The sequence below is a fragment of the Paroedura picta genome, chromosome 6 (assembly GCF_049243985.1).
Source record: "Paroedura picta isolate Pp20150507F chromosome 6, Ppicta_v3.0, whole genome shotgun sequence".
Classification (NCBI taxonomy): Eukaryota; Metazoa; Chordata; class Lepidosauria; order Squamata; family Gekkonidae; genus Paroedura; species Paroedura picta.
In genome coordinates, this window is record NC_135374.1 from 87552774 (window position 1) to 87573098 (window position 20325).

General features: G+C 40.9%; 1 protein-coding gene across 3 annotated transcripts in view; it reads right to left on the minus strand.

Annotated features, from left to right (window-relative positions):
* Positions 1-20325, minus strand: part of AFF3 (ALF transcription elongation factor 3) — a 388206-nt gene that overhangs the window by 129357 nt on the left and 238524 nt on the right. For all 3 annotated transcript variants that reach the window (XM_077343516.1, XM_077343514.1, XM_077343515.1), the window contains exons 5-6: positions 12258-12294; positions 8295-8346 (exon numbers count right to left, since the gene is read on the minus strand). In XM_077343516.1, coding sequence (XP_077199631.1) covers positions 8295-8346; positions 12258-12294 — 89 coding nt within the window. The remainder of the gene's footprint in view (positions 1-8294; positions 8347-12257; positions 12295-20325) is intronic.

The window sequence follows — 20325 nt, forward strand, 5'->3', positions numbered from 1 at the left end:
TTTTTACAAAGTAAAAGATAACCAAATTGAAAAGAAGCATTCTCGTGGTCTGAATTTTCAGAGATAACCATGTACTCAGTTAAATGAACACGGTAAAGTCCACTTCAGGCAACTGATACAGTTGTCTATCTGTTTGTTTGTTTGAAGACTTTGGGGCTGCTCTTCTTCCAAAAAAAATGTGGACTCAAAGTGGTTTACAAACACACAAATTCCATAAAAACAACTTCACATAAGCACACCTAAATATCACCCACTCAATGAAAGATAGCTAATAAAAATTATATTCACAACCAGCAATTTAAAACCAGCGGTACCCGGTTACAGCTAAAGGGAGCTTCAATAAAGATCCTTGCCAAAGATTTACACAAAAACCCTTTTCAATTGAAACACCTTATATAACCTTTTAAAAAGAGGCACAGAGGAAACATCTCTTACTCCTACCAGCTGCCAGTTCCAGAGCTTTGGCACAACCACAGTAAAAGTTCTGGAATGTGCCCTCACTGTCCATACTTCTGTACGAGAGGTTGCAGTGAGAAGTAACTGATATAGTGAATGGAGCTGCTACTCAGATTCTTACAGGGGGAAGCAGGCCATTCAGTATTTAAGCCGTAGGTCCCGAAGGCTTTAAGGCAGGGATCGTCAACCCCGGTCCGTGGCCCGGTACCAGGCCGCAAAGGCCTTGGTAACAGGACGCCGGCGGCCACGCCTGCCTCCCCCCCCCCACAGTGAGAAGCTCACCAGGCCATGAGAGAAGCGGCCGCCAAAGTGGTCCAGCTAGCTTCTTGCTGCTGGGGGGGGGGAAGAGGTAGGTGCGGCCGCCGGCGGACACAAACGTGCATGCGCGGAGCTAGCGCCCTCTGGTGGTGAACATGAACATGCATGGCAGCTCCGCACGTGCATGTTTTCACCACCCCACGGGGCGCTAACATGCATGCACGGTGCCCGGGTCGCCGGCTCTTCCCCACCCCTGGAGGCAGTCCTCAACCATCAAAAAGTTGGGGACCGCTGCTTTAAGGCACCTCAAATTGAGCCCAGAAACAAACTGGCAACCAATGACATTATTTTAAAACAGGTGGTGTGATAGGAACCACAAATCTTAATTAAAAGACATGCTCTGTTGTATCCTGAACAAACAGAAGTTTTCAGATAATTTTTAAAGGCAGCCTCAAGTAAAGCATGTGGAAGTAAGCAAGTAAGTAAGCCTTGAGGTAATGGCGAGGTAAACTGAGTTAAAGGAGGGAATTAGTTTCCACACTAGATGTAATTGATAGAAGGCACTATTAACAACTGTACCAATCAGCACAGTCAGATCCAAAAGCAACGCTGAGCTCTTCAGATAATCTGCCACCCACTGGTAGTATGATTCCCCTCTAATCCTTGGGCTTTCTGATCAACATTAACTCCTTCTTATTCAGATTCAACCTCAGCTTCAGCTACCTCACCTCCACATGCAGGCTACAATCTACGATAAAGACTTCCAGAGGCTTAGTTAATGGTATTATCTGCAAATATATATGCAAAAGCTGCAAATGGGTATGCACAAGCTGCTGGGATTGGTGATTATTATTAATCTTTCCCTGTCTACTGGGGTGTTCCCTGAGTAGCTGAAGAGTGCGGTGGTGTGCCCTCTCCTTCATTGGATCCGTGAGACCCAGCCAACTACTGCCCGGGTTCGCATTTGGTGTTTTTAGGAAAGGTAGTTGAAAGGGCCACTGCAGACCAGCTCCTAGCATTCTTGGAGGAAACTTCAGCGTTCGACTCATACCAGTCAGGCTTCTGTCCTGACCACCGGGTGGAGACAGTGTTGCCCTGACGGATGACCTCTAGCACCAGTTGGATCAAGGTGAGTTGCCTTTGCTGGTTCTATTAGACCTGTCAGCTGCATTTGATATGGTTGACCATGAACTGCTGGTCTACTGCCTTGCTGGGACAGGGATATAGGGCACAGCTTTAAGCTGGATATGCTCTTTTCTCCATAACCGGAGCCAGAGGGTGGCCATGGGGGAAGAGTTATCACTCTCCTAATGACTCCCTTGTGGGGTCCCAAGGGGCGCGGTTCTCTCCTCCACACTTTATAACATCTTTGTGTGCCCTCTGGCCCATCTGGTGAAGAGCTTTGGGCTGGGTTGTCATCAGTTCGCTGATGACACCCAGCTCTATCTCCTGATGGATGGCCGTCCTGACTCTCCCCCGGAACCAATCACCAGATGTTTGGAAGCAGTGGCTGGATGGCTGGAGTCATCTGAAACTCAACCCCTCCAAGACAGAGGTCTTGTGGTTGAGAAGTAGGGGGGCGGATCAAGAAGTGTGATGGTCCTGCCTGGCAGGAACACAACTTACTATCGCGTCCTGGGCCAGGAATTTGGGGGTTGACCATATATGCCTCCCTAACTATGGAGGCACAGGTCAAGAGGGTAGCTGGACAGGCTTTTTTCCATCTTCACCAGGCCCAACTAGTAGCGCCCCTGACCACCTAGCCACAGTGATCCTTATGACGGTCACCTCCAGACTAGATTTCTGTAACTTGCTTTACGCGGGCATGCCCTTGTTCTTGACCTGGAAATGACAGCTGGTGCAGAATGCAGCTGCTAGGGTCCTCACAGGAACATCTTGGAGGGTCCATATTCAGCCAGTACTGAGGCAGTTGCATTGGTTTCCTGTTGTTGCCCGGATCAGGTTCAAGGTTTTGGTTATGACCTTCAAGGCCCTATGCAGTCTGGACTCCACAGTCTGGGCTCCACATATCAAAGGGACCACCTGTTGCCCTATGCCCCCCGCAGGGCTTTATTCTCTGTGGGTAATGATTTGTTGGTGATTCCTGGCCCTAGAGAGGCATGCCTGGGCTTGGCCAGGGCCAGGGCCTTTCCGGTCCTGGCCCCGACCTGGTGGAATGAGCTCCTGAGTGAACTGTGGGCCCTGCAAGAGCTTTCTCCATTCTGCAGGGCCTGCAAAATGGAGCTCTTCCACCAGGTCTTTGGTTGAGACCAGGGCAGTGAGGAAAGTCATGCTGCCCCCTTCCGGGGCTGGTGCTAGCACCTGGGTTGTTGCCAGCTAGGCCCCCTCTCCTCCCCTGATAGTGGGTATCAGTCTTTTTGGGCATGGGGATAGAGTTATTTTATCGCTGTTTGCTGGGGATTTCTGTATTGTATTGGTATGTCCTTTTAATGGGGTTTTAAATGGGTTTTTAATGATGACTTTGCGACCCATCATGAGCCATTGAATGGGAGTGGTGAGATATAAATCACATAAATAAATAAAAAATACAATGCAGTACGCTTGTTTAATAACAGATAACATGGGTGAGAGGGTTCAACCTACATGTCATCTCCGAAGCGTACAGTTTGGCATCTACAATGAGAATTTTGTGTCTGACATGACAGATTTTACATATGAAAGTTGAATCCCCATCAATTGCTTGCCATAAACTTCCAGTGCTACTGTAGGTCACGTTCATTCAGTGTAGAAGCCTAAAAGTGGGCATCTCTAGGAGAGAACTGGAAGACAGGTGGGGGTTCCATTGCAGAAGGCATAAATAATATTTAATGTAGTTCACTGGAGGTTTCTGAAGTAAGGACACTGAAGAGGCTATGACACTTTGTTATTTGAGTTTTTAAATATATAATGGAGTGATCTGGTTGGAAAGAGATTGTTTCCCCCTTTAAGAAGACTTAAATGTAAATGTTCCTCTCATGAATGGCTTTCTGCCTGATTCAGAGAGATAAACCTGTCTGTGAGAGTAATGTTTGATGGTAGCAGTAAATCCAATGAAAGAATGAATTAACTGCCATTGTACCTATGAATGTTCAGTTTGTGCATGGAGTTTCAGACGTGCAGAAACAAAATTAATTTTTTCCTTTGAGGTTTTACCAAGGTCAATATGATTTTAAGCAACTTACTATGTGAGTACTTTACATTCTTTTTTAAAGAAATAGACAATACTTAAAAAAAGAGAGGAGGAAATCAGTAAATGAAAGAAGTCTCAGTGATTACTATTTAGCATCAGGAATTTTACTCTCAAGTCTATTAAATGGGATTTACTCCAGGAAAAGTGTTCTTAGAGTGGCATTGTAAATCTTGTAACCATTCCTTAGTATATGTTAGCTCAGTTTCTTACTTCTTCTTTTCCTCTTTTATTTCTCCCATTTATGTGATATTATATTCTGTATACACTAGGGCGGTAGGAATGATGCTGTAACTGGTAACGTTCTCATTGTTTATAATAGATAACATTCTTATGAATGGTATGGAGTAACCAACCACCTTTTAATTTAGAGGGCCAACAACTGTGGTGAAATCCACATTAATGAAATTTAAGTTGATTAATCATCCACTTCACCAAAGCAAATTGCCTTTATTTACTTACTTCTATACCGATTTTCAACAAATGCTAGATAAATTGTTTACAAGGTGAAAGACCTATATCAAATTAAAATAAAATAATTTATAATAATTACAACAATACCTGGTGGCAGACAGCTGAACATAATTAGCAAAATGATCCTAGAGAAAAACAATGTTCTAGGGATAAATGAGCCTGGGGGCAGGGCAACCACCAACACAATCAACAACAAAAAAGCCTTTAAAGATTTTGACCAGCATCTTCAACTGGACCTAAAAACATAACAGTAACTGAATACGCTTTTGTGAAACTATAATGTGCTCCTGTTGACTCAATTCTATCAAAAGACAAGCAGCAGCATTTTGAACTTCATGAAATTTCTATAGAGTGGCAAGCCAACACAGAGCCAATATGGAAGTCACTAAGGCACAGATAATAATTATACCATTGGAATACATATTTTGAATGGTCACAATCAAATATTCTCCTGTTTTTCTTTTCTGTTCTGCTGTCTCATGGGACTGCAATGTCAGTGATCCAAACCCCTTGTCTCATTTTTTAATATACAATTATTTTATCAGGGGTGTTATGCTCCAGGTGTTTTTGCTTACAATTGGAATTCATAAAGAATCTTCTTTGTTTCATAATTTTCCATGATTTTGTCTGGTCTGTGTTCCCATGAATTTGTGGCCAATGGTAATCCATACCGCTAGAATATTGTTTACTACTACTACTAAAATAAAGATCATGGCATCCGGCCCTCTCAATTCCTGGCAAATAGATGGGGAAGAAATGGAGATAGTGACAGATTTTATTTTCCTGGGCTCCAAGATCACTGCAGATGGGGACTGCAGCAAAGAAATTAAAAGACGCTTGCTCCTGGGGAGGAAAGCTATGGCAAATCTAGACAGCATTTTAAAAAGCAGAGACATCACCCTGCCAACAAAAGTATGTTTAGTCAAGGCTATGGTATTCCCAGTTGCAATGTATGGCTGCGAAAGTTGGACCATAAGGAAGGCCGATCATCAAACGATTGAGGCTTTTGAACTCTGGTGCTGGAGAAGACTCTTGCTAGTCCCTTGGACTGCAAGGTGAACAAACCGGTCAGTCCTAGAGGAGATCAGCCCTGACTGCTCCTTAGAAGGCCAGATCCTGAAGATGAAACTCATATACTTTGGCCACCTTATGAGAAGGAAGGACTCCCTGGAAAAGAGCCTAATGCTGGGAGCGATCGAGGGCAAAAGAAGAAGGGGACAACAGAGAATGAGGTGGCTGGATGGAGTAACTGAAGCAGTAGGTGCAAACTTAAATGGACTCCGGGGAATAGTAGAGGACAGGAAGACCTGGAGGATCATCGTCCATGGGGTCGCGATGGGTCGGACATGACTTCTCACCTAACAACAACTACTATTACTACCACTACTACTACCACTACCACTACTACTACTACTGGTCCTCAAGGCGGTATACAATAAAAAAACATTGAAATGAGCTTTAAATGTATAGTATAAAAACAATGATTAAACATACCACATATACACAATGGCCAGAAGCCTTTGTTGCAGCAGTATGCACAGCTATTTGATCAACCAAACATGGAAAACAACATTTTGTCAGATGATAGTCTGGGTGCCAGAAGAAAGCTTCTTGTCACCTATAGTTCCCAACAATATTCATACCGATGCACTACTTATGATCTACAACCTATCCTGGATAATGACATTTTTCTCACGCAGGCCTTGGGCAGGAAACTTTTACTTGTTTTGAGCTGCCTCTTCCAATTACACACCGGCAACCATGGACCACTTTACAGAGACATTAGGGCTCACATTTAGATGCCACAGTCACTCAAGCAACACTGCTATGAGATTTAAGAATACCAGCTGTAGTAACAGGGGCTCATTCACTTGCTCATCTTCCAATGTGAAATACACAATCATCTGCAAAGGACCAACCTGTCAAAAGGTTAAATTGACAATAACTTGGTACAAACTATAACTTGAATAATTCAGACATCCATTGGAGAATATTTCAAGCTATTATCTGTCAACTTGAAAAACAACATTCTCTGATACAATTACTTCATGGTAGACTCCAGTGTGAAATTAAACAGGGATTAAACTGATAGGATACTTAACTTAGTCATTACAGGTGTTAACATTTGCAACAGCATAAAACAGGGATTCCCAACCAGGCGTCCATGGGAGCTCCAGAGGGGATCCATGGCCTTTCCCCTTCTGCCTAAATGTACTTGGCCACAAGCTAGAGAACTGGCCGCCTCCACCCAAGAGAACATGGTAGGTAGGCCATGGGTGTAAAAATCAAATGGGAGTCATTTGTGGCATGGTATGGGGGGTCCAGTCTGTCTTCTCAGCTCCTGCCCTCCTTTCTGGCCTACATGAGGCAAAGTAGTAGTAAAGGTGGGGGGAGGGAGTGAAAGAAGGGCAAAGGGTTATGCCACTTCTGGAGGTGTGGCAGGGAGGAATGGCCAGCTGACATCACTTTTGGGGGTCCTCAATGTCTGAAAATAGTTAAAAGATTGAAAAAGGCTGGCATAAAGGGATGAGCGCATTTCTAAAAGCATTTAAACATAGTATTTACTTCACTATAGAAAATGCATTTTGGCTCTAGAAACCGTTTCAGAAAATAAAGCTTATTACATTTTGTAGATTTTATTGTCTAATAAATCCATATTAAGAACTGGTATGATTCTGCTATAAGTAGTGTGATTCTGCTATAAATGAACCAAAACCATGAATTTGCTTCTCTATTGTATCTCCAGATAGCATTAAAACTCCCTTCAATTGTTTACTGCAATGCATTTAAATATATATATATATATATATATATATATATATATATATATCAAATAGCTATTACAATAACTATTTACCACTCACAACTATGAAAGTTAAACTGAAAGTATTATACAATAAGTGCTAGAATACTTATTCACCTATCATATTCCATAACAAAATCTCCAGGACACATTTTTTTACAGGCTATGCTGAATGACTTCCTAAATTAGTTTTGAAGAAGTATTTAAATATATCTTAGAATCATAGAATCATAGAATCTTTACAGTCATTATCAAGAATATTCAGCAATAAATCATACTTATTGCACTCTTTTCTGTGCCTGCACTTAGCCATGTAACAAATGATGGCACTTTACAAGATTTACATGATACAGCACTATGGACTTAAATAAGTGGATCTGGAGCGTAGAAACCGTAGACCAAATGCACTCTGGTATTTACAGGTTTGAACTGTTACATCCCCTTCAAATAACTAAAAAGGCTGAGTGATATTGCAGAAATTAAAACTAACCCTAATCGTGTGAGCTAGACCAAGATTCCTTATCTAGACAAGCCGTCTTCCATTGCCACTCTCCTACAAACCTGAGTCCATCTATCTGATGATTTGAAGGATTTTATATCACTAAAAACACTTACGTTCTTTGTATATTGAAAAAAAACGGATAAAAGGTCTCATTGTGGTATTAGAATGAAAAACACTGATAACACTACAAATGCCTTTCCTGATCCATTTCTCTACTGCTTTTGTTAATTCGGAATCATCAACAAATTGTGGGAGACCACTGATAGCTGTAATTGGATTTCAATAGTTCAGAGGGTGAAGCTGCTGACTCCAGTCTTAAAATTACATCAAGGGCAATATGTGACATGATATCTTTTAGCCAGTGTGCAAAGCTCCTGCTTTCATACAGAAGTCTTTGTAGTTTTTTAATGAATGGTACTATACCTCCGAAGGAAGAAAAAATGTACACTTGGGATGTTACAGAGTCTCTATTACAATCAAGGAACGTTAAATCAGGAAACTATCACCAAAAGCATTTTAAGAACATTGTTTTAAAGGTATAATGAGTATCTCCAGGCAAAGAGATACAAACTTGAATGTGAAGACAAAAGCCCAAATTTATAAAGCATACTTACGAGGTATGTGATGCACTATTCTCTGGAATCTTTGGCTCAACGTCACCTTTTCCTTAGAAATGAAATGAAAGAATGTTAATCTACATTATTAATTTAAAAACTGCATGTTTAAAGAAATCAGAACGTTAGGACTCTATTATAGGAAACTATACACCAGCTTTGTTTTCTCCAAATTGTAGTCCATGAACATCTGGAGGACCACAGGTTGACTACCCCTGGTGTAGGGCACTGTGTGTTAACATACTGATGATGCTGAACACCACAACTGCAGGTTATCTTACTCAGCAGCTTCACATAGAGCATCAAAAATCACCAATCCTTATCAGAGTCTGTAGAAAAACCTCAAGTAGACAACTTAAGAGTTCCAGCAGAAGACTTTCAGACAAAAAGACGAAAGCCATTGGATGGCTACTGATGAGATTCTACCTAAGTGATCTGAACATTGAAATAAAATAATATTGTATAATATGGAATTAACATGGAAGAATTCCCTATCTACTAGCAGAGATTTGGGGTTTGTTACTGTCAAGCTTCCTTAGGTTTGTAGCCCTGACAGATGGACATAAAGCTGAAAAATCTAAGCTGGTGAGCATATGGTCAATTCTGGTGTATTTCTATTATAAGCAGCTGAGGTATGTACACGAGAAAAGAAGCTGGTGATTTTGATATGCATCAAAAATTAACATATAATGAGTAAAATCCCAATTAAGTATTAGCTCTTAGAGTGCAGACAACATATTTTGAGTGTTTTAATTTAGATTTACTATTATTACTAAATAACTGCTTTTTATCTAATATTGTGAATTTCAACAGGTAAAATAGAAAATAGAAAATCACCTGGTTTTGTGTGCAGTCTTAACTTTTATTATTTGGAATATGCTGTTGGTTAGCTATCTTTCTCCTCGAGAAGGAGTGCTTATTGCTAAGTGATTAATAATAACATTGCTAGAAGATTAATACTTGCAGAGTGTGCAGAAAGCACTAAAGATAAAATTGTAATTTCAGGAGAAAGGCAATTATACTTTAACTGCCGGAGAAAATGCTTAAAATGAGATGCAGGTTTTGCAGTTCTTATTTCAGATGGAACATCTGGCAACACAGAAGCTACCACATTACCAGGACTCTGGAATAAGTGTCTCAAGCCTGCAATCAGAGCTGTTCTAAATCTAAACAAGCTTAGAATGTCGGTATAAATATTAAGCAACAAGTTGACAGTGCAGAGATTTATTTTATCTAATTTCTCAGCCTCAAACAAAAGTTCCTTGTATGTTTATACCCCACCTTCTCTTATATGTTTATACCTTTCAGTATTACTACTAGTGATGTCTCTGTTTTCATTACGTGAGTATCCTAACTGGATTAAAATACTACTTTCAGACATTCTTGTAAATCTCTTGAAAATGATTTAAAAGTAAATGGTAGAAATATTTGTACAGGTCAGTGAGTTTGACCTGAATTGCAGGGAAGATAATGGAGCAGATTTTAAAGGGGGTGATCTGCTCTGATTAAAGGGGATGATCTGGGGCCTGGAGACCAAGCCCTATGAGGAAAGGTTGAAGGACTGGGGAATGTTCAACCTGACAAAGAGGAGGATGAGAGGGGTCATGATTACTGTCTTTAACTATTTGAAAGATTGTCACTTAGGAGGGGGCAGGGAACAGTTCCTGTTGGCAGCAGATGATAAGACCGAAAAAAGGAATGCATTTGAACTACATGTAGAACTGTACCAGCTAGATATCAGGGGAAAAATTCATGCTTATAGTAGCTCAGCAGTGAAACAGGTTACCTAATGAGGTGGAGAGCTCCCCCTCATTAGTGGTCTTCAAGTAGTGACTGGGCAGATACTTATCCTGGAAGCTTTAGTCTAAACCTGCATTGAGCAGTGGGCTGGACTAGATGACATGTACGATCCTTTCCAACTCTATGATTCTAAAACTTAAAATTTAATGTTTCAACAGTCATTTTATTTGTTTGTTTATACGGATATGAGATTTATTTGTTGCTGTTTTTGGGAAGCTGGCTCATGGCGGCTTACATCGCATTAGAATTACAATAGTGACCATAAAACCACACAGTATAACTTTCAAAAAAGTTAACAAAAAATTATGGTAGTTGCCAGAAGATGTCCTAACAGGCTTCAGGCACTTTACTGCAATTAGAAGGAAGATAATTGCAACAATGGGCCTCCAGAAGAATGGGCCTCCTTTCCCAAACCCTTCCTTCAGTCCAGAATTTACTACAATTATTTAATAGTGTCTTATTTGTGTTCATTAAAGTTATTTGATTAAATAAAGAGTGGAGGCAATAATCTGGGGCAGACAGGATCCAGCGGGGAAAATCTTCCCACTTGAGGATCCAGGAAGCGGCGGGGCTAATGGCCCCATCGCAGACTCCTAGTGGTCGCTCGGTGCCACCGCCGCCGTTGTACAAAATTGGTCTCAGTCTTGCAGCAGTGGCCAAACGTGACTATGCTGATGTCCCTGGACTACAGTTCCCATGACTTCCTGACAGCACATGCTTGAAGGGTATCATGATAATTGTAGTCCATGAATACCTGGAGAGCTACACTTTTGCCACCCCTGCTAAGGGAACAATTTTTTTTAGAGGAAAATTTACTTCAGAGTGGGGAAGTGTATAGAGGTTTGTCATACTGGTATGTAGACCTTACTATTCTACTTCCTCCTTCTGCCCAAGTAGCAGAATTTGCACCCTTCAAGGGGAACGACTCATGTACCAGGATTAGAACCTATTTAGCAACAGAGAAATAGTACAATGGTGCACCCTGATTTCCCCCCCCCCCCTGGTTCTCTGATCAAGGCAGTTTTCTTTTTCATCATTAGTCTATTTCATGAGCCATTGATCATTAAGAATTTAATACTGGGATACAATTGCCAGACCTATGCAAACTTTCTGATTTAAAGCAGGTTATGGAAGTTATCTTCCTCTTAACATTGCATTCAGAGCAGCTGGTCCATTTTTATCTCAATTTTGTTCTTTAGTACTTCCTGCTATCATTGCTGTATCCATTATGCTATTGAAACCCATCTTTGTTTCCATTTTATTATTTCCTCGATGCTGGTTTTCACAGCAATATCAAACAGTTGCCGGTAATTAAGCAGCACCATCCCGCTCTGCTTTTTCTACCATGCTGCTTTTCATCTCTGACCTTTCCTTAGAGAAGTGCTGTCCTGAATTAAACCAAAAGCCTCCTAATATTTTCCCCTCTGGATAAGTTTCTCCTTGCTCAGTAGGTGACCAGTCATTTTCAAAGCTCTATCTACTAGCACAGAACATTTTTCATCTTCAAATGCAGCTTCTGTAATTTGCAAATAGTGCTGTCTGCTGTAAGAGAGGTCACAAAGCTAACACAATACAGCTTATGTTAGGGATGCTTTCATGTTGTGAACAGGATAGGGTCATGTATTTTTAATATGCAGGGCAACATTAACACCAATCAGGTACATCAGGGGAAAGAACTAATAGCTTGTCTCACATAACAATTCCCTCTTTCTTTGCAGTGTGGAGGCCACACGATTTAGTTGCTTCAAAATATTTCACTGTTCGTAGATAAGTGATGCTTACATGGGAACTAGAATGCCGGCAATGAATTAAAGAATCTTCTGTATTCATTGTCCTTCCTTAGTGTATGCTTCAGAACTCTAAAGAGAAAGAACTACACTGGCTAATTGGGGACATGTTATTAACTTTAGAGCTTAAAAAGAAAGCAGCAGTCAAACAGGAATTTTGGATATGTCTATTCTAAGTAAGTTTCTTCCTTTATCTGCTAAACTTTATCCTACCCATCATTTACTAGTTGCTGACACCCAAGATTATCCAACTTTAGGTCCACATTTAGAATGCAGTAATAACTATATATTTACATTATCCCTCTTTTATTTCATTGTACACATACAAAACCAACATTTCCATCAAATGCAACTGCAAAGTGAAGGTTGATCTTACTTTGATTGCTGTGCCCTGTAGAGACATGCTGTGAGTCCTGAAAAAACAAAAACATGAATCAGTTATATAGTTTACAATTAAAAAGATGAAGTAGTACAGTGAAATAACTGGGATTCATAACAGGAGGCATTGCTCATGGTATATATTCATGTTTAACGACAAGTTCAGCAACTGCTATTCTTCTGTACACAAGGGAAGAAGGTTGCATAGAACTTGGACTACCACTTTAGCCAACTCTGAAAGAAAACAAGGTAAAAAGTTGTACATCATAGAATCATAGAGTTGGAAGGGGTAACACAGGCCATCTAGTCCAACCCCCTGCTCAACGCAGGATCAGCCCAAAGCATCCTAAAGCATCCAAGAAAAGTGTGTATCCAACCTTTGCTTGAAAACTGCCAGTGAGGGGGTGCTCACCACCTCCTTAGGCAGCCTATTAGGTAGGATGTGGCATTACTTAGTCTACCTTCTTGGCTACACTTGAACAGAACATCTGACCTGCAAGCATAGCTTCCTTAAGGAGCTTAATCCTGATCAGTTTCAGAAACTAAGGATCATTAGGTATGCACAGCTTGCTGTAGATTTTCTGAGTAGTCAAGCCCTTAAACTTGGTTTCAGATTATGTGCCTGCCTTATGCACCAATCTATTTTCTGGTGTATTTATTCTGCAGCTACCAAAACAACAACAACAACAACAACAACAAAACCCTGCACTTTAAAAACAGAAAACATCACTTGTGGTATGTGAGTGGGGAGCATCTAAAAGTTTAAAATAATTATGCAATGCCCTTTCCTCAGCTCTGCAGTAGTGTCAAAAAGCAGCTTTCCTTTAAATCCTTGTGGTTCAGACTTTGCACATGCACTTTAGCATTAGACTGTTGAATGAAAAGGAACACCTATATGCTAGCAAAAGGGGAAAAATCATCTTGAAATAGACCAGACTATTTTTGAAACTGACAAGAGCATTTGTGAACCCGTTTTCCACATTGCCAAGCACTAAGGGATTCTCTGCTGTATTATCAGCCACTGTGAAAAATGGGAAAGAGTCACACTCTCATAACATGGGGGAACACACTGAGTGTACAGAATGCATGGCAGGACCCAATGACACTGGCATAGCAAGTATTGATCATTGACAACATGTGAGTGTGTGCATATGCAAAGTCATCAGCAATTCCATAACTCTTTGCAAAGGGTTGGGATTTGTATGGTGGGAAGCCCTCTGACAGAAGCTATTGAGGGGAATTCACATTCCCCAGTTCACCTATTATTTTCACTCCCCTACTTGTCACCAGGGTCTAGTGGATATGTTTTTCCACTTCTGCCATGAATCAATCTTGAAACCATTGGCTTGATATTAGGATAAGGGAACCCCTTCTCCTTTTCTTTCTCTCTGTTCATGAGTGTGTGTAGATCTTCTGCTCATAAGTGTGTGTAGATCTGGTATTACTGTGCACTCTCTTGACTTTGGTGGATTTAATTAATGTTTTATCACTAGTCTTCTGCCACTAAATTAAATAAATTGGGGAGGTTGGTATTATCACCAATGCCCTATTGCAGCTGCGAAGTAATGTTAATCCCCCCCCCCAATTTAGTGTAGGTTTCTTTTTGTGATTCCCTAATTTGATCCTGCACACTAGTTGTGATTGTGGCAGTTTTTAAAAGACTCTCTTGTGCCAATTGTACTCTTTCCTCCAAATGGTTTAATCCCGAGTGGCTCTTAAATTTGCAAAAGATTCATGTGGCCCAGCCACCATTTTAATGTTGGGCTTTCATGGACTGCCAAATTTGTTCACTGAATATTAAAGAGGAAAGTTTATTAAAACATTAGGCTCCCCATCCTAGTCTCTCTCCTCTCTCTCTCTCTCTGCATCTCATGCCAATTTCATTCTGTGCTGCTGATCCCCCCTCTTTATTTTGTTTGCATGCAGCCCTGATTTTTTCTTTTGCACTGAGATGCTGCTGTTTTCCTTGTCTCCAATCCCCCTTTCAAGTTAATACCAGCAGGAGAATGAAACCTTGTTCAGCATTTTAAAAAATTTCTCCTATTGTTTTAATTTTTTATTCAGCAGTCTGAGACTAGCAATAATTATTGATTATCTTTTTATCACTAGTCTCAGATCACTGAATAAAAATTTAAATAGAAGAGGGATCTAAAAGATATGTAAGAGGATGCACTCTGTCTTGGGCTTCTGTTTACATTGCTGGATATAGTTATATAGGCAGGAATGACTTTAAAATGGTAGGGAAGTTGATGTCAAGGGGCAGCGAAAGGCAGGGTAGAAAACACTGATGTTTTCTTTCTGATCTTTAGTTGACTTTGGTTTGGCTGCTACCTTCCCCCCCAAAATGTTGCTACAAAAGAGCACTCAGAAAATGTGGAGGGAAAGGAAACAAAGCAAAGCCAGCCTGGAATAAATCAAAACATGTGCAGAAGGGGGCAAAACCCCAATAGACACGTAACCTGAATATGAAGGGAAACTGACAAGTGTAAAAGGCCTGCATTGGCCCAGATCCTCCAGTATCTGGACACATCTTTGTAATCTTTGCAATAGCTGTTAATGAACATAATCCCACCTAGGGGATAGTAACTGCGGTTATCGCACATTTCGGGAGTCCCATAATAGCTCTAAGGAATTGAGCCAGTATTCTACATTTGGATTGTATCCATCAAGCCCAATAGGCACCTAATAAAGTAGGTGAGATACCATTTTGGCTCTGTGTAGTTGAACTGCAGCAGGAACAAAGCATCCATCCACCTTTGATGTAATAAAATGGAGTCATTGCTTGAACAGATTGTTTGGCATTTGCTTGTGTATGACAAAGATGTGCTGTCCATTTTCCAGAAGAGGGAAAAATCAATCCCCAAATACTTATAGAACTGTATTTGTTCCAGCATATGCCCATCCATGATCTATAAAAAACTGCATTCAGGTACCTTCCTTTGATGGCATATCTTTCTTCCCAATAAATTATTTTATTCTTTCCAGTCTTTATAAAATATTTCAAATAGAATCATAGAATTATAGAGTTGGAAGGGGCCATACAGGCCATCTAGTCCAACCCCCTGCTCAATGCAGGATCAGTCCTAAGCATCCTAAAGCATCCAAGAAAAGTGTGTATCCAACCTTTGCTTGTGTCAGGATCAGTGGCTGTTCTCTGCCATTAATTGTCTATTGACAGGGGTGACTCCATTTGTATTTCAGTACATCTCTCCTTATAGTTCATGTAATCCAATTCTATTCTCTGTTCCCATGTTATCATGCTTTGTAGCGCCTGCTCTGAATTGTTTGTACTTTGATCTGTGCCTGCTCGCTCTGCATATTGTAACAACATAGTAACAGAAACCCTGGGGTGCCTGTGAGTGCTTTATCTTGTTGCTGGCGCCGGCCAGCCCAAGGACGCACAAATTGTAGCACCTCTGGCAGGAAGCCTGAGATGGCACCTGGGAGAGGGACTATCCCTCTCCTGGGAACATTCAAGTTTTGGGCGGGAGAATTGTATTGATAAATGCTTGCAGTTCTGTTGTTTGGCAGATTTGACTTCTCGAGTTATAGTGACTAGAGTTAACCTCCATTAAAGCTTTCTTTTTACAGAAGTTTTGTTGTGAGTTCTTTTAGCACTTGACAGCTTGAAGACTGCCAGTGAGGGGGAGCTCACCACCTCCTTAGGCAGCCTATTCCACTGCTGAACTACCCTGACTGTGAAAATGTTTTTCCTGATATCTAGCCTATATCGTTGTACTTGTAGTTTAAACCCATTACTGCGTGTCCTTTCATCTGCAACCAATGGGAACAGCATCCTGCCCTCCTCCAAATGAAAACCTTGAGGGCTATCATGTCCCCTCTCAACCTCCTTTTCGTCAGGCTGAAGATTCCCAAGTCCATCAACCTATCTTCATAGGGCTTGGTCCCTTGGCCCTAGATCATCTTTGTCGCTCTCCTCTCTACCCTTTCAATTTTATCCACGTCCTTCTTGAAGTGAGGCCTCCAGAACTCCACACAGTACTCCAGGTGTGGCCTGACCAGTGCCGTGTACAATGGGAATAATACACAAGTTAAATAATAATACTATTATTTACACAAGTTAAATAATAATACTATCAGTGATGAATTAAACATCTCAGTGTATCATTTAATTCTCTTTTCCCTTGATAATCTCCCACCAATTTTATACATTTAATGATATACAATTGCTCTTAATTAATTTAGTCAAACTTATTCATAAGCAAATCCATTAGCCTCTAGCCAGTCCAATTCATTTACATTCTACAGTACTTTGGATCTGTCTGGGAATGGGGCTGTTCCCAATCCTGAAACTATACCTGGATTTATTTAGAGGATTGTTGCTCAGAAACTACTTCAGAGACAACACAGAAGCTTGTAATGACAGCGGCAATACAGTTCGGGCTCTTCAAAGCCCCAGTACAGCTGCTGCCAACAACTGCCAGCAAGAACTGCAGGTGCAGGCTAAATTTCTCTTTTTCATCAGCCTCCAAAGTGACTGGGACAGGTGCAGCCTGTTGTACTAGGCTCATGAACTTAGAAGGGGGTCAGTGATGAGGCTGGTGGGATGTCTCTCAAGGCTATGCAAGAGATATCCAGTGGAGAAGAGGGGGGGGGATCTTCCCTCCCCAGCTCTATGGATCTGTGAACCTCAAATAGAGCAGAAAGATGCATAAAAATGATGAAACTTTGGAGGGCATGAGCATATATAACCTTGAACCCTAATACCTATATTAAATAACCAGCAAAATACCCAGTTTATTTGCAGAAGAACTCACACATTAATTGGTCTTATACTCAATCAGGCTATTGATCCATCATGGATCACTACACAATAATAATTAATGTTCTACAGACTGGTAGTGGCTCCCCAGGGTGTTAGGCAGAAGTCTTTCACATCACCTGCTGCCTGATCCTTTAAATAGAGTTTGCAAGGATTGAACCTGAGGCCTCAGATGCTCTTCTACTGAGCATCTTCCCAATTCATTCAAATTAGTTCTTTTTGCTTATTAAAGAACTGATCATTGAGGTCCAGCATGGGGAAGGGATTAGAGTGGGGTCACCATCCTTTTATTTATTGAAAACTACTATCCTGAGTGACTTCCTCCCACCCTGCATTTTATGAAGTTTGGGTCTATTCTAAAAACAGAAACATGGACTAGGAAGAACACCAGCTAAGATGCACAAAGAAGAATCCTGTGTAATAAACTTTTTCTTTTAAGAAACAAAATACTTAAAAACTGTTACAGATCTTTTCACCATCTTTTCCTGAGTCTTCTAGGGTTGCATGAGCTACTCTAAAGCAGCCAGATAACTGCTGATAACTCACAGGATACCTGTTGGAAACTCCTGAGTTAGAGTACTAGGGAAGATTCTACACTTACTTTGTTTATTCTGTTGTGGATACTGCTAAATTCAGATCAATTTGAACTCGGGTCTTCCTCTATTCCCCCCTCCCCCACAATTGAAGCAGAGTTCTGCACTCAATTGGGGAAGCTCAGAAGGTGAGGGGGGGAGGGAGCCAAGTGAAGCAAGAGCCTCTTTTTTTTCCCTAGAAAGAGCGGTGGTGGTTGAGAGGATTGGAGACAGCAGGGGGGGGGGGGCAAGAGGCAAATCTCTGCTGAGAGAAGTTAGGGCTTCTGGACTCCCTAACTCCACTTTAAGACAAGCCTCGCGACCAGGACCCAGGAAGACTTTGAACTGATGCCCTGGCCAATCCGGGAAGACTTCTTTGCCACAGCCTCATGGCAGCAAGTTAATTTGCAAAGAGCAAAGAGCTGCACTCTTCCTGATGCTATTTTTTCAAATATCAAGGCTTATATCGACTCCAGGATATTGTGGTAGTAACCACAAATCAATCATGCTTGTTGCAGAGGGAAAATTTAAAGCGCCCCAAATCAAAATGCAGATCAAATTCAGTGTAGACGGGAGGGATTCATTCAAACTGGGACTGGGTATCTTATGTGCAGGGTAAAAATTTCACATTTTTCCATGCAGTTAGATGGCTGTCTGCATTTGGTGCAGAAGGTACAAAGCCTCCTAACCCAAGGCTTCATGGCTATAGTCATCTCTGCATTAGTGTTTTTTCAGCAGTGTATATTTCACAATATATGCCAACAAAGTATAAACTTTTACGTGCAGAGAGACAGAATATAATAATAAAATACAAATATCAACCCATACTGCAGGCCAAATATCATTTTAACTAGTATAGATGAACTTCATATTAGTCTCCAATACACCAGCAGATATATATTTCATAGAAATGACATATAATTCTGCCATAGCAGAAAACTGTTAATGTTTTGTAAAAAAAAAATTAACTCATCACTTTGACAACGTGCTACGTTTCCCAAGTATGTCAGTTCAAATTTGCTTTGAATAATTCAAAGCAATTATGATATTTCATTGAGTTAGATACATGATAAAAGCTGATAATATTTTGTAACAGCAAGTATCTTGTTGATTGTGAGAATGCATTACTTTATATTATTTATGCTCTCCTGATCTTTAGAGACTTCCATTTATACCTGGAAGTGCCATTTCGGTTAAGTATAAACAATGTCAAGTACCCTTTTCAGAGGCAGTTTAACTGTTCCTGCACAATATTTCAAATGAAATAAACTGCAACAATAAAACTAATTAACATAAATATGTGTAGGTTTAATGCTGAGTAAAGATTAACTGCTTCCTAAATGACATACATCCAAAATTATGAGCTATTCCAAGGCTAACTAGTCATTATTGGTGGCTAAGTCAAAGAAATTAAGATACATGAAAGCCAGTCTCTATTACCTCTAAAACAGAATATGTTAAACTAACTATGGCTTACCATATCAATAAATCTGAGATAGTAATAAATTTTGCAGTTTATTTCACAGTCATTTCCTTGTTTGTTCTTGTTCACAAATACAAATAGCAAATCTGAGACATACTAACTTTGCACAAGGTCATCATGTGAATTTGAAGATTTATTTATTTTTTATTTATTTATTATATTTATATACCGCCCTCCCCGGGGTCTCAGGGCGGTTTATGAATGGAATTTGAGTCCTATTCTCTTAGGCTCAAAGTTCAACCCTAGCTATAGCAGCCATCACTCCACACCAGTGTTTGGGCCCAATTTGGCTGAGAATGGAACTTGTGTCATCCCCCCCCCCCCCCGGTTTCCTGCATGTATGCACTTTCCAGCTTTTCACCAGCTTTGCTGTGAATTTTTTCTTAAAGCGGTTTTGTGATGCTGCTTTTGCAGTAAGTCCAAGGAAAATGCAAGGGTGCATCTGCAGTGACCTAAAATTTTAATAAAATCAGAGTCCAGTGGCACCTTTAAGACCAACAATCATTGTTGGTCTTAAAGGTGCTACTGGACTCTGATTTTATTGTGCTACTTTAGACCAACATGGCTACTCATTTGAATCTAAAATTTCAAGTTAGCACCTTTTTAGCTGCGTGGAACTTCCTCAATTTCACACAAAAATTGGGCTTCTCAGGTGCAGAACCGGAGGAAATGAGGAAAAGGGAGAGACTATGGCCCTGATCCTTGGCAGGAAGATCCCTGGAAGTGCAGGGACTGTACTAAGTGCTATGTGTGCTACATGGATAAACTGGCCCTTCCATTCAAATACTAGCCAGGGCCAACCGTGCTTAGCTTCTGAGATCTGATGAGATTGGGCTAGTCTGGGTTTACAAAGGTGTAACTCTGTTCAGGGTTTACGATGGCATCTCTGCTCAACTTTTCAGGAGCAAAGATGCACCAATACCGGAAAAAACTGGTTTTGGTCAGCACTCGCCTCCACTCTGAAGGCATTGGCTTAGACCAGGGGTAGTCAAACAGCATTCGCTGGCAGGGGGCTCCTGGGAATTGTAGTCCATGGACATCTGGAGGGCCGCAGTTTGACTACCCCTGGCTTAGACAGAAGGGCTAGAGAAGAGGATCTTAGTTGGTTGGTGGGACAATATGGAATAAGGCAGGCCCAAACCAAGCCCCAGCCATTTGGGCATTTACCTATAAGAATTAGAATTTTGAATTGTGTTCAGAAACAAATGGGAAGCCAATGTAGATCTTA